Source organism: Anser brachyrhynchus, assembly GCF_964034855.1.
Source record: "Anser brachyrhynchus genome assembly, chromosome: Z".
Taxonomy (NCBI): Eukaryota; Metazoa; Chordata; class Aves; order Anseriformes; family Anatidae; genus Anser; species Anser brachyrhynchus.
In genome coordinates, this window is record NC_137697.1 from 33,452,242 (window position 1) to 33,465,938 (window position 13,697).

Genomic DNA, 13,697 nt, shown 5'->3' on the forward strand with positions numbered 1-13,697 from the left:
TCTTTTTATTAAAATATGTAAATAATACAGAGATTCAAGTGTACCCATGTATATATGCATACGTAATATGTGTGTATATCTGTCCAAAGAGTTTGAATGGCTATCTGTTTTTTTTTTTTTTTATTATTAAAAAATCTGTAGGCAGTTTACATAAGCTGCAAGCCTCAGTGCTATTCACAGACTCTGGTGGCTCCTTCAAAGAGCATGTGATCACTTTACTGTACATGTATAAATAGGAACATGGCATATTTTAAAGAGATAAAACAGTTGACAATGTTCAGAAGATGAACAGCACCCATCAAATGGTATAAACACAATTGTTTGTCATTTCTGTCAAAGGAAATGTGTATGGGTAGACAGAGACTTAACATATTTACATTTTACAGCATCCAGAAGCTGTGAATTACGAAAAGACATGCTTAGTATGCAAAATAAACCTATAATTCCAGCCTTGCCTTCACTTGGCTTTAGCAGCACATGAAAAAAAATACAGAAAGAGTAAGTGTGTCTCCAACCATGGCTTACTAGAATTTGTCTTTAAGTTTGCTTGGGTTTATTATACAACTCTTGACAGTTCCAGACCAACCGCATTGGCTCAAATGTGAAGAATTTAAACATCTATGTAAATCTCATCAAGACTGGAGCTTCGGTTTCCATCTCAAGTGGGGAAACGGACTGAAATCTGCTCTAGTTTTGGTCCCATGTTTATTCTGTAGTTCTCTTATCTGGTGTTTAGTAAGAGTGCAAAGGCTGCTGTCTTTGGATTTCTGATTAATTTCTATCACAAGTTTAATACTGGGGCCATACTACATATGTATACACTAAATTTTGTCTAATTTAAGTCAGCTGAAATGAATTCTATTGAAGAATATTTCAATTTGGGGGTATTTCAATTACAAAATGTTCTCCATAAGTTTTACCAGTGTTTGAAATAATTAATTATTCAAATAAAATAATTGCATATGTTTATAGAATCTCTTCTTCAGTTTAAGAGTACAACAATTTCTTCAGATGTAAGGAGAGAGCTTTTTGGTAAAATACTATTATTTTTCATTTTTAGGAAAACTGCAACATAGGTATGAGCAGTCAGTCAGTTATTGTAATCATTTATTTAATCTACTTTGGTGGACACCCCAAAGAAGCAGAGATAACGAACCCAGATTTGCACATCACATAATCAAATAATGAGTTGTGGCTTGTGTTGTGTTTGCTGCCTTGAAGGGAGTATATATCTGGAAGTAGATCTGTTGTTACCAGTAAGATGCACCTTGGGTTAGTACTTTTATTCCAAATTAAAGTCTTACTGCAGGTTACACTTTGTTTAATTCTTTCAGTTTTAGCATAATGTTTAGTTGTTACTAGTATTTGCATAAGCCTTCTGTCTGCGTATGAATGAACCACAAAACAGATAAGTCAGGACTGTAATAAGAACTCTGTATGTTTGCCAATATTTAACAGGTTTTTAGAGTCACTGCATTTTTTTTAGCTCATGACTGTTTTACCTGTGACAATTCATGATCTAAAATGAAAATGGGTAATTACATTATTCTTAAGTCCCAGGTTATGAAATCACAACTATCTTCCCTTGTAACACACTCTGTTGATTTTCTTGTAGGTGTTGGGGAAAACCTTACAGATCCATCTGTGATTAAACCTGAAGACAAAAGGTACATTTCTCTCTAATGAAATTATCATTCACTTCAAACATTCTGCTGATAGTCTGTATATTTAGGTCATTTTTTTATGTTCTGTGTGAGAGGTTTAATTATTTATTGTATGGTGTTTGAGTTAAATGAAATTGTGGTGGCAATGGGAAGGCTGCACCCGCTACTGTGTTTTAGAGGGCTGTGGACTTTCAGGGGCTGTATGTGTACCAGCTCCATATGTGCTGAGCAGTATGTGAAAGGTGGGGAGAATCTATGTTGCTGTCCTCAGAACACAGCAGTTTTCCAGGACTACACAAAGAGAACAGGAATAGGAGCTTAAGAACTGGATAAGTTTCATAGCAAAATTGTACTGAAGGAGTTTATCAGTAATTTAAATATTGTGGTCTGGTTTCCTCTGTCTAGTGAGGCACTGTATGAGTATATAGGGCCATACGGCTCAAGGAGATGGCCTTTGTATCTCTGATCTTTTCAACAGATCCTAGTAGTGCATTTAAGCATAGTGCATGTTACAGACCAAGAGCTATGATGCAGAGATCTTAAATCTTGTGCAGAATGTTACAAAACCCAGAGGTACTACAAAAAAGTAGTCTGCCTTCATGAATCAAGTTGCAGAAGCTGAGCTGATATCATGGAATCATAGAATCATCAAATATCCTGAGTTGGAAGGGAGACACAAGGATCATTGAGTCCAACTCCTGGGTCCCCAAAGGACCACCCAAAAAATCAGACCATGTGTCTGAGAGAGATATCCAATTGCTTCTTGAACTCAGTGCTGTGACCGCTTCCCTGGGGAGCCTGCTCCAGTGTCCGACCACCCTCTTGGTGAAGAACCTTTTCCTGATACTCAGCCTGAACCACCTCTGTCACAGTTCCATGCTGTTCTCTCAGGTCCTATCGCTGGTCACCAGAGAGAAGAGGTCAGCGCCTGACCCTCCATTCCCCCTCATGAGGAAGCTGCAGACTGCAATGAGGTCTCCCCTCAGCCTTCTTTTCTCCAGGCTGAACAAACCAAGTGAATTCAGGCACTTTTCCTACATCTTCTCCTCCAGACCCTTTACTATCTTTGTTGCCCTCCTTTGGACTCTCTCTAACAGTTTTATATTTCTTATTCTGTGGCGCCCAAAACAGCACACAGTAATATCTATTGCACACAGTAATATCTAGGGAGATATCTACTGCTTACAGTAATATCTAGGCAGACTTCATAGTGTCCTATGTAATAAGTAAAATATTCCCACCAATCCTCGCTGTGGACAACATGACAAACACAACTGTCTTCTGGGTACATGACCCTGTCTGTCATGCTGTGCAATGGCTACTCTCCCATCCTATGACCTTGCTCCTTGGTCATAGGTGCTGTGGTAAAGCAGAGGAGAGGTAATAGTGTCAGTCGGTGCTACCCTGCACAGTCCTCTTTTCTGGAAAGTCTTCCTAGACCCTAACATCTCTCCAGACTGTCTTGTGTTGAGCTTTGACTCCTGGCTGACATTCGGCTCATGTCATCTGACTGAAGGGGTTTCTTGTGTTTGGAAGGAAGTTTGATTAGTTTGATTTAATACAAAGGGAAATTAACTAAAGGGATATCAGATGACTAGTCTAGAACTTGGAACAAGTTAATTTTTGGAAGCAGGTACTTAGTTCTATAACCATTATTAATAATCCATTAATGAACTTAGTGATAAATGACTATTAATATACGAATGCTTAATTATGGGGGCAGGTGTATTGTCTGTATAGTATTTACTTTGGAAGTAACATGAAAAAAAAGCTGAACACTTCACGGTGACAAAGTCTTCATAGAATCATAGAATAGTTTGAGATGGAACGGATCTTAAGGATCATCTAGTTCCAACCCCCCTGCCTTGGACACTTCCCACTAGATTGGGTTGCCCAAAGCCCCATTCAACCTGGCCTTGAACAATTCCAGGGATGGATCATCCACAGCTTCCCTGAGCAACCTGTGCCAATGTCTCACCACCACTTGCATAGTAAAGAATTTCTTCCTAATGTCTAATCTAAACTTGCGCTTTTTTAATTTACAACCATTAACCCTTGTTCTACCACTACACTCTCTGATAAAGAGTCTCTCCCAGCCTGTATTTGTGGTTGGGATTGCTCTGACCTACGTGTAGAACCTTGCAATTGGCTTTGTTGATCTTTATGAAGTTCACAAGGGCTTACCTTTCAAGACTGTCAAAGTCTTGCTGGGAGGTATCCCTTCCCTCCGGCATGTCAGCTGTACCACACAGCTTGCTATCATCTGCAGACTTGCTGAGGGTGCACTCAATCCCACTCTTAATGTCACTGACAAAGATTTCTTTGCAGTGAGAAGGTCACGGGATCATGACAGAAATACAAGGATAGTTTAGGATAGAGAAACAGAGAGGTTAATTGGTTGATTATATAGTTGTTTACTACAAAAATTTGAACAAACATTTTAAAATGTTGTAACAGATGTATAAAGATACAGTTTGCTGTTATTCAAGTAGACTTTTTTATACCAATGAAAACGAGGGTGCTGAGAGAGTTGGTGGGTGTGATTGTTTGGCCGCTTTCCATCATCTATCAGCAGTCATGCTCATCCAGGGAGGTCTGAGATGACTGGAGACTTGCTAATGTGATGCCCATCTATAAGAAGGGTTGTAAGGAGGACTCAGGGAGTTACAGGCCTGTCAGCCTGACCTTGGAGCCAGGAAAGGTGATGGAACAGGTCGTCTTGAATGCAATAATGCAATGTAGGAGGGACAAGCAGGGGATCAGGCCCAGTCTGCATGGGCTCATGAAAGGCAAGTTCTGCCTGACCAACCTCCTTCTATGACCAGGTAAACCACCCGGTGGATGAGGGAAAGGCTGTTGATGTAGTTTACCTGGACTTCAGCAAGGCCTTTGACATGGTCTCCCACAGTATTCTCTAGGAGAAGCTGGCAGCCCATGGCTTGGACAGGCACACTCTGCTGTGTTAAAAACTGGCTGGACAGCCGGGCCCAGAGAGTGGTGGTGAACGAAGTGAAATCTAGCTGACAACCGGTCAGCAGTGGTGTTCCCCAGGGGTCGGTGTTGGGGCCCATCCTGTTTAATATCTTTAATGATGATTTGGACAAGGGAATTGAGTGCTCCCTCAGTAGGTTTGCAGATGACACCAAGCTGGGGGGAAGTGTCGGTCTGCCGAAGGAGGGTAGGAAGGTCCTGCAGAGGGACCTGGACAGGATGAGTCGATGGACAGAGGCCAATGGGATGAGGTTCAACATGGCTAAGTGAGGGGTCCTGCATTTTGGTCATAACAACCCCATGCAGTGCTACAGGCTTGGGGCAGAGTGTCTGGAAAGTTGTGCAGAGGAAAAGGATCTGGGGATGTTGGCTGATGCTCACCTGAACATGAGCCGGCAGTGTGCCCAGGTGGCCAAGAAGGCCAACGGCATCCTGGCTTGTATCAGGAATAGTGTAGCCAGCAGGGCCAGGGAGGTGATTGTCCCCTTGTATTCTGCTCTGGTGAGGCCGCACCTCAAGTACTGTGTTCAGCTTTGGGCCCCTCAGTACAAGAAGGACATTGAGGCCCTGGAGTGTGTCCAGAGCAGGGCTATGAAGCTGGTGAAGGGCCTGGAACACAAGTCCTGTGAGGTGCTGCTGAGGGAACTGGGGTTGTTTGACCTGGAGAAGAGGAGTCTCAGGGGAGACCTTATTGTTCTCTACAACTATCTGAAAGGAAGGTGTGGGGAGCTGGGGGCCAGCCTCTTCTCACAGATAACTAGTGATAGGACTAGAGGGAATGACCTCAAGTTGCACCAGGGGAGGTTCAGGTTGGAAATTAGAAAACATTTCTTCTCAGAAAAAGAGCAGTCAGGCATTGGAAGGGGTTTCCCAGGGAGGTGGTGGAGTCACCGTCCCTGGGGGTGTTTAGGGAAAGGTTGGACGTGGTGCTTAGGGACATGGTTTAGTGGGTGACATTGGTGGTAGGGGGCTGGTTGGGCCAGATGATCTTGAAGGTCTTTTCCAACCTTAATGATTCTATGATTCTGTGAAATGTTGAATCTCAACAAACTGATAGTTATTAGTGAAAACTGTGACCAGTCATTAGTCCACAGTACTGCATATGTCAACTTAGCTTATCGTCTTTAAAATAGGAATAATATTTACCTGCATTATGTTGAAGCATGTGCTTGTTAGTATCCATCTGGATTATTTTTGTCATTAAATTATTTTGTCACAGTTACTAAGATTTTATTTTCAGAACTTTTTTTTGTTTTGTTTCTATCATCTGCAAAACAGTCAAGTCCTAGTTAAAGAGCAAGTGTTGATTAATTAATCAAAACCAGCTTGATTTTTTTATGCTCTGGGAAATCTTCAGTACAGCAAGTTGTGAAACAATATTGTTTTGATTCAGGGATGTAAAGGAATAAGGCAGTGAAACCATGAATGTATTCTGTAAGCAGCTAGCAGATACCCAATTCTAAGAAACACTTTCTAATAACAGTAATGATGTAAAAGCACTATCTTTGTTTTAATGTTCATTTACTCACAGAGGAAACATTTCTGACAGTATCAAGATCTGACTGAAGTCTTCATTTGTATATAAGATACTTAATCAAAACCTGTGCACTGCCTCTAAAGTTGCTTTGAGCTCACATTCTGTTAGAAGCCTGAGAGAAAATAGATAGCATCTGACTGATGGGGCTGATACAAATTTTAACACTACTTATAATTACATTATTTATGTTTTGTTTCTTAAATTCCATTGATCTAGTGGCTCTTGTCATTATCTTGCAATGAGTCTTTTCTTTCATGCATGCTTCATGCTGTCTTGAAATGGACTTTTCAATGGCAAAACATGACCTCTAGCTCTCTGACAGTGTGTTGTATCTTCAATTTATATATAGTAACGTGATAAAACCCAGCAGATTAGTTTGGAAAGTATGTCTGATACTGTGGAATCTCAGGCAGATCCTGAGCTCATGTAATTTGGTGTAACTTCATGGATATGAACATTGGAGATCTGGCCACATACACTGCATAGGATATATGAGGTGATAAAATGGTGCAGGTTTAATGTTCACAAAAAGATTTCCTTTAAAACAGAAGTAGTCAAGTCACAGCAGCAGGGTCGTGACATAGTGCAGTCCCTGCAGACTCCTGTAACACTGAAACATTGTGAAGAATTTCCTCCTAAGTAGTACTCTGGATGCTCTTTTCAGGGTGTACTACGTTGCTAAGCCCATAATGAAGTCTATACTGGTAAAGCTTTCACAGACACTGGGTGCAGAATGTCTGTAGAACAGATTCAGAGATGAGGAAAATAGCTGGCTGAGTTTCAAATTGTAAAGAACTGATGCATTACGCCTACTGAGAAGTGAGGAAAAGGGCACTGGTGGTGAAAAATCTCATTACAAACAAATGAAATGGAGGAGTCAGAGGTGCTCAATCTCTTATTCTCTCTTTTGAAAACGCTAAAGCAGATAGTGATGGGCTGGAGGTTGTAGTATGAGTGGAGACCATGTTCTCTGAAGTTACTCATTGGCATGCACTTTGAAGAACAAACCTGTTGAATCTTTACCAAGCTGTGCAATTTCAGACAAATAATTTACAGTTGAATTGCTGTCAATAGATAAAGTATCTGCCTGGACTTGACCTCTCCTCTAGACACCTGTACACTTGTGCAGTTGAAACAGGTAGATAGGAAGTTAAGTCTGCAAAAACATATGGATTAAATGGAATAGATATCTCCCTGGAAAGGTGCTGCTTCACGTGAAGCCCCCAGTACCTTCCATCAGTAAAGGTCTATAGATGTCTTATTGTCTGATTTGAGCATTTGTATCTCTGTCTACAAATTGACCATGACTAGCACTGTTTGTAACAACAGTCTCTATGTTACCTGACTGTCAGACAGGACTGATCTGGTACGAACTGGTAGGTGTTTATGGAGCATAACTATGAAGTAAGATTCTCCACAAAAGCAGGAAGAGTTTTTTGTTTGTTTTTAAGTCCATTGTCTCATATTTATGCACCTGTTTGAGACAGAGGAAAACTGGACTCAGTATTTTTTTCTCCTTGGAGACAAAATCAAACCATGAATAACCAGGAACCATGGAACGGCTTTGGTTGGAAGAGACTTTAAAGATCGCCTGGTTCCAAACCCCCTGCCATGGACAGGGACACATTCCACTAGGCCAGGTTGCCCAAAGCCCCATCCATCCTGTCCTTGAACATTTCCAGGGACGGGGCATCCACAACTTCTCTGGGCAGCCTGTTTCAGTGCCTCACCACCCTCAGACTGAAGAATTTCCTCCTAACCTCTAATCTAAATCTCCCCTCTTTCTATTTAAAACCATACCCCTTGTCCTGTCCGCCCAAACAAAATGTTGCTCTCCATCTTTTTTATAACCCCCCTTTAAGTATTGAAAAACTGCAATAAGGTCAACTCTGAGTGAAGGAGAGTGACCTTGTTTATAAAACATTTGTACAGTTAGAAAGGACCTGAAGAATTCAGTTGGTTCTTTTGCACCAGGTCATTCCTGTGTCAGGCCTTACAGGTCTTGTACAGCCAACTTGCCAGTACGTCTCTTTTCAATTATTTACCACCCTTACTGTTGAAAAGTTTTTTCCTGCTTCTCTGCTTGAAACACTTCTTTCTGATCCTGTCTACTATTGACATAGACAAAAAAAAAATAAAAAATCAACAGGTTCAAAGGTAGGCACTATCTTCTTCAATTCCTTTCTTTTGTTTTTAGGCTGTCCCCATCTATACGCAGACTTATAGACTGCTGGCCATTCTTGTTATTTTCCTAATTTACTAATATATTTTTTGAAACAGTTTTCCAAATTGAAATGCAGTATTACTCTTGTATCATTAACAGTGCTGGGTAGAGAGGAAAGATTATTCTTTCCTTTAAACAGTATCCCTGTTTATATATCCTATAACAGCATGAGAAAAATATCAGTTTGTATTGTATTGACTACACTTTGCATAGAAAAAGTTAGAGGAGAAATATCATTCTGGTTCTGTAGCCTTGGAATTAGTGAAGTCTTCTCAATTTTCTATACCTGCCCAAGCAAATACTTGAGCATATTCAATTTACACTAGCCTTTTGCCAGATTATACCAAAAAACAGAAATGGCTATGTAGCATCATGTCATCTAAGATGTATAGATGGCACTTAAAAAATATTCCAATTCTTACATATTTTGTTGTACTAATTTGCAGTAAAGGCTGGATAGATTACTCCTTCAAATGATCCAGAAACAGATAATCTTCACTGCCTGCCAGAAATTAGACAGATACTAGTAGTTTTGGTTATTCATTGCTCTTCTCCTGTATGAAAGAGGAGAGTGTCATATTTGACAAATTCTTTCCTTAGAGAGAGTACATTTTCTTAGTGTGGATTACAGATAGATTTGAGAGAGTTAAAATCTTTTTATATAGCTTCTCAGAGCTGTAATTGATTTCAGATTTTAAAATGTGTTGTTTCCGCTCTGCATATCATTAAAATAAAATACTAGCATTCATAAAGTTTCTTTGGAAGTGTTTCTTGTGTGCTGTGTTCCGTGATGTCTGGAATGTCAATCAAATTCTTGAGAATAATAGTGAAGCAATATTAAAATTAATGAACACTGATCTTTCGGACCACATTAAGGATCTGTTATGATTATGTGGTACTTCTCATACATGTGTATGTAATAGCTTGCTTCTGTTTGTAATTGTGTCAGCTTCATTCAGAATATGCAATACACTTCCACAAATGGATCCCTTAGTAATGTTGCTGAATTGGCCAGAGTGCAGACACATGGAAATGAGCATAGAAAGAAGCCAATAAATTTTAAAGCCTTGCCTGACAGCAGTATACTATGTTCTTTTTCTGTGTTACATATTGGTGTGACTCCTGCTCCACTTGCTTTTGGTTTTCTGTTCTTAAATAAGGTAAAAGTAAGTCTTTGCTAACTCTGGTTTGGTCCCAGATGCCCACTAGTAAAACACAGGCCAAACCATTTGCTTGATGAGACTGAATGGTGGCTGCAACAGAGTCATTCAGGCTCTGGCATACACTGTCTTAATATCATTGTGCTCAAATTTCCATTGAGCATTTTAGTAGTAACTGCTGGGTGTGTCCTGTCTCCTTTAGAGAAGGCCACAGCAACACTGCATCTCTGAGATGCTGCAGAAAGGAAGAGTAGATACGGGGTATATATAAGTTAATCCCTTACCAGAACTGGTGGTTTTCTTGTCTCAGAGCTAAGAAACTGGAGGTGCACACTAGTTATTATGGTCTTTATACAAAGGGCTAATTTATCTCTGATTCAATAAATGGAAATTATCATCCTCTCTCTCCCCTACAATTGCATTATTTTGAGTTTGTTGATTATTTGATATTATTACTTTTAGATCTGGAAAGATGGTATTTGGACCAGCAAACCTAGGAGAAGATGCAATAAGAAACTTCGTCACAAAGCATCGTTGTAACTCCTGCTGCAGGAGGCTGAAACTTCCTGGTATTCAAAACGAAGATTATTTTTTAACCCATATCTAACTTTCTAAGTGTAAGGTAGTAAAGGCCTAGGTGTGTTATAACAAGAACAGAAATTCTACAGAGCTGAGATTATAGCTGGCACACTTACACAAAGGCAAATAAGAGAATATTGATCTTTTACATCGTTCTTTTGCCCAGCAACCATGTTAGTAGTCAAAGCTTCTACCCATTGAATTATTTCCTTTGCTGTGCAAAACTGATAGCATTTTGGGTGATAACATCACCCATTTTTCCAGGGTGATCACTACAGATAGCATCAGCAATAATTTGTAGAATGAGAACAAATAATGATCTAAAAATTATCAATGCATTAGCCAGGGAAAAACTTGCTGGAGCTTTTCTGGCCCTTGGATAGGGCCTGTACACTGCATCTCTTACCTCCTGCTTAGCTGGATCACTGATTATTCACATTAGGTTTTATAGAATGGGCTTCTGTTTATTGTGGTGCAGATTTAAAAGGCTCAAAGCCAAAATACATTGCTATTTTGGATGAATTTCCACCCACATTTTTTTTTTTCAGAGGAAGGCTCCTTTTCAGTGCCTACATGGTGGAAGAAATTGTTTGATTCGGAAACAGGAACTGCAGTGTTATTGTTTTGGATTATTTGTGTTTGTGGCAGCTAGAGATAACAAAGGAGAAAATCAGCTGACTAGACACAGTGTGGGAGGATTCATTCATATCAGCTCCCACCATTTTTGGCCCCTTCAGGGCTCTCTTTCCACTGACTCTGATTTGCCCTGCTGCAGATTTTCTTTCTCCTGAAAACTGCTAACAGACTGCTGGCCACCAGTTGCAGGGTTGGACACTGCCCAGTGTTTATGTGCTTTTTAAATATTTACTTGGCAGAATTATTTAATTTATTTTTTTCATAGAATCATAAAATGGCTTGGGTTGGAAGGAACCTTAAAAATCATCCAGTTCTAACCCCATTGCCATGGGCAGGTATGGCACCCACTAGATCAGGTTGCCCAGGGCCTCATCTAACCTGGTGTTGAACACCTCCAGGGATGGGGCATACAAAACCTCTCTGGGCAACCTGTTCCAATGCCTCACCACCCTTACAGTGAAGAATTTTCCCCTAACATCTAATCTAAATTTCCTGTGTTTTAGTATACAACCATTATGCCTGTCGTATCACTGTAAAAAGTTGCTCTCCATCTTTTTATAAGTCCCTGTCAGTACTACAAAGCTGCAATGAGGTCTCCCTAGAACCTTCTCTTCTTCAGGCTGAACATTGCCTTTCAGCATGCCTTATGGCATGCCTTCCATGCATTACAGCTCTCTCAGCCTTTCTTCACAGAAGAGATGCTCCAGCCCTCTGGTCCATCTTCACGGCCCTCCTCTGGACCTGCTCTAACAGGTCCACATCCTTCTTGTGCTGGGGGCCCCAGACGTGGATGCAGTGCTCAAGTGGGTCCTCACAACAGCAGAGTACAGGGGGACAATAACCTCCCTCCACCTGTTTGGTCACCTTTCTGTTGATGCAGCCCAGAGTGTAGTTGATCTTCAGGGCTGCAAGCGTGCACTGCTGGCTCACATTGAGCTTTTCATGCACCAGAACCCCCAAGTCCTTTTCTGCAGGACTACTTCTAATTAGTTTTTCTCCCAGTCTGTGCTCATGTCTGGGACTGCCCTGACCAAGGTGCAGCACCTTGCACTTGGGCTTGTTGAACCTCATTAGGTTCATGAGTCCACTTCTCAAGCTTGTCATCTTCTTGCCATAGATTTGAGAAGAAACGACTGCACAATGGAAAGGCTCCGTCCAGCCTTTGAAGGAGAAGTGAAGGCAAGTGCCAGAGAAACTGATGATGCAGATGAGCCGCTGGAGTATGACACACGGTTGTGAAGCAGCAGCTGTGAGCAGAGCCCACGTATGCATGCTTGAAAACCTGTTCCTCATCACTGGCATGGGCCAGTCCAAAACAACAAAACATAGATGTCTGAGTGCAACATCTGTCTGCATTTGACAGATGCTACAGGCAAGGAATCAAAAAATCTCGTTATTTACTCCCTTTCTCTTGTGTCTTGTGCTGGTCTGTTTGTACTGCTCAGTAAATTGCCATCAGCAGGTCACCCCTTAGCTGGATCAACTGTCCCATCAGTGCCTTTTTTTTTTGGAAATGTGGATAGTAGTTCCAAACTATGCTGGGTAAAGGAAAATGACTGTGACAAAATTATTTACAGGGGGGAATGATTTGATATGATTTGTCTTTTTGCTCTTTAGTAAATACCTGAATATATACACATGTAAATCACTCATTTTCAGATGCAGAGCACACTCTGCCTTATGTTTACTTTTGACCTTTGTATAGGATACCTTCCAAGACAATGTAGAAATACTATTTTTTCTTTTTTGTTGACTTTGAGGCAGAGACAAAATAAGAATACGCAAGTAATAAATTACTGATTTAAACAATAGCCACTGGTATGGCAGATGTACTGCAGAATGGTGTGGGAACTTCATCCTGAGTCCTTCTCACATAGCAAGAGCAAGACAGACAATGAAGTGTTAGATTATTGGGCCCACAAGCATCATTAACATTACTCATTTTGAGATGATGAAACTGATACATCCATGACCTTCAGTTCAAACATAAAGAATAACCTTGAAAGTGATATAAATTTTAACAGGATTTGCCTTTCTTTATAATATGTTAGCTTCAGGGTTTTTTTAAGTCTTTAGGTGGTCAATTGCAAAAAGGTTTGAAAAGTCACAAAGAATAACGTGTTCCATTTGGTATTTAACTTCATGTTGACAATGTCAGGCCATACATGGGACTATTTTCTACCAATGTTACCAATGGTGCAGTAACATGTATGCTTTCGCAACATATTCATCTGGTTTTCTATTGATTTTGTCCGATTTCAGGAGAATCTGATAAAACGTGAAAATCAATTATGTGCAATATGATTTTTGTACAATGATTGAAATGAACCGCAGAGCACAAATATCTAATATAACTTATGTTGTATTACAGATCACTTCTACCATTAAAGAATCTTCACAACTTTTATTGAGTAGAAATAGTTAATACTGAAATGTAAATAATCGGAAAACTTGTACTTGAATAAGAAAAAAAAACCACATAGTTACACCACAATGGATAGTAAAATTTAATGCTTAACAGATCTACCTGTTACATCTACCATTCATTTGGAATATTCAGAAAATGTCTGTGTACACATAGGAATTAGAATCATAGAATCACAGAATAGTTTGGGTTGGAAGGGACCTTAAAGATCATCCAGTTCTAATCGCCTTCTATGGACAGGGATGCCACCTACTAGACCAGATTGCCCAAAGCCCCATCCAACCTGGCCTTGAACACTTCCAAGGATGGGGCATCCACGGCTTCTCTGGGCAACCTGTTCCACTGCCTCACCACACTCAAGAGTGAAGAATTTCTTCCTTATATCTTGCCTAGATTTATCCTCTTGCTGTTTTAGTTTACAGCCATTATCCCTTTTCCTTTCACCACACTCCCTGATAAAGTGTCCCTCCCCATCTTTCCT

General features: G+C 40.4%; 1 protein-coding gene across 2 annotated transcripts in view; it reads left to right on the top strand.

Annotated features, from left to right (window-relative positions):
- The window catches only part of LOC308185582 (transient receptor potential cation channel subfamily M member 6-like), a 14,405-nt gene extending 1,207 nt beyond the window's left edge, over positions 1 to 13,198 (top strand). Inside the window, exons 2-4 of one of the 2 annotated variants that reach the window (XM_080573921.1) lie at positions 1,555 to 1,667; positions 10,039 to 10,145; positions 11,909 to 13,198. In XM_080573921.1, the coding sequence (XP_080430047.1) occupies positions 1,564 to 1,667; positions 10,039 to 10,145; positions 11,909 to 12,030 (333 nt within the window). In that variant the 5' untranslated portion in view covers positions 1,555 to 1,563 and the 3' untranslated portion in view covers positions 12,031 to 13,198. Of the gene's footprint in view, positions 1 to 274; positions 1,668 to 10,038; positions 10,146 to 11,908 lie in introns of those variants that run through there. The other variant, XM_080573920.1, reaches the window with a different exon arrangement.
- Positions 13,199 to 13,697: the final 499 nt, after the last annotated feature.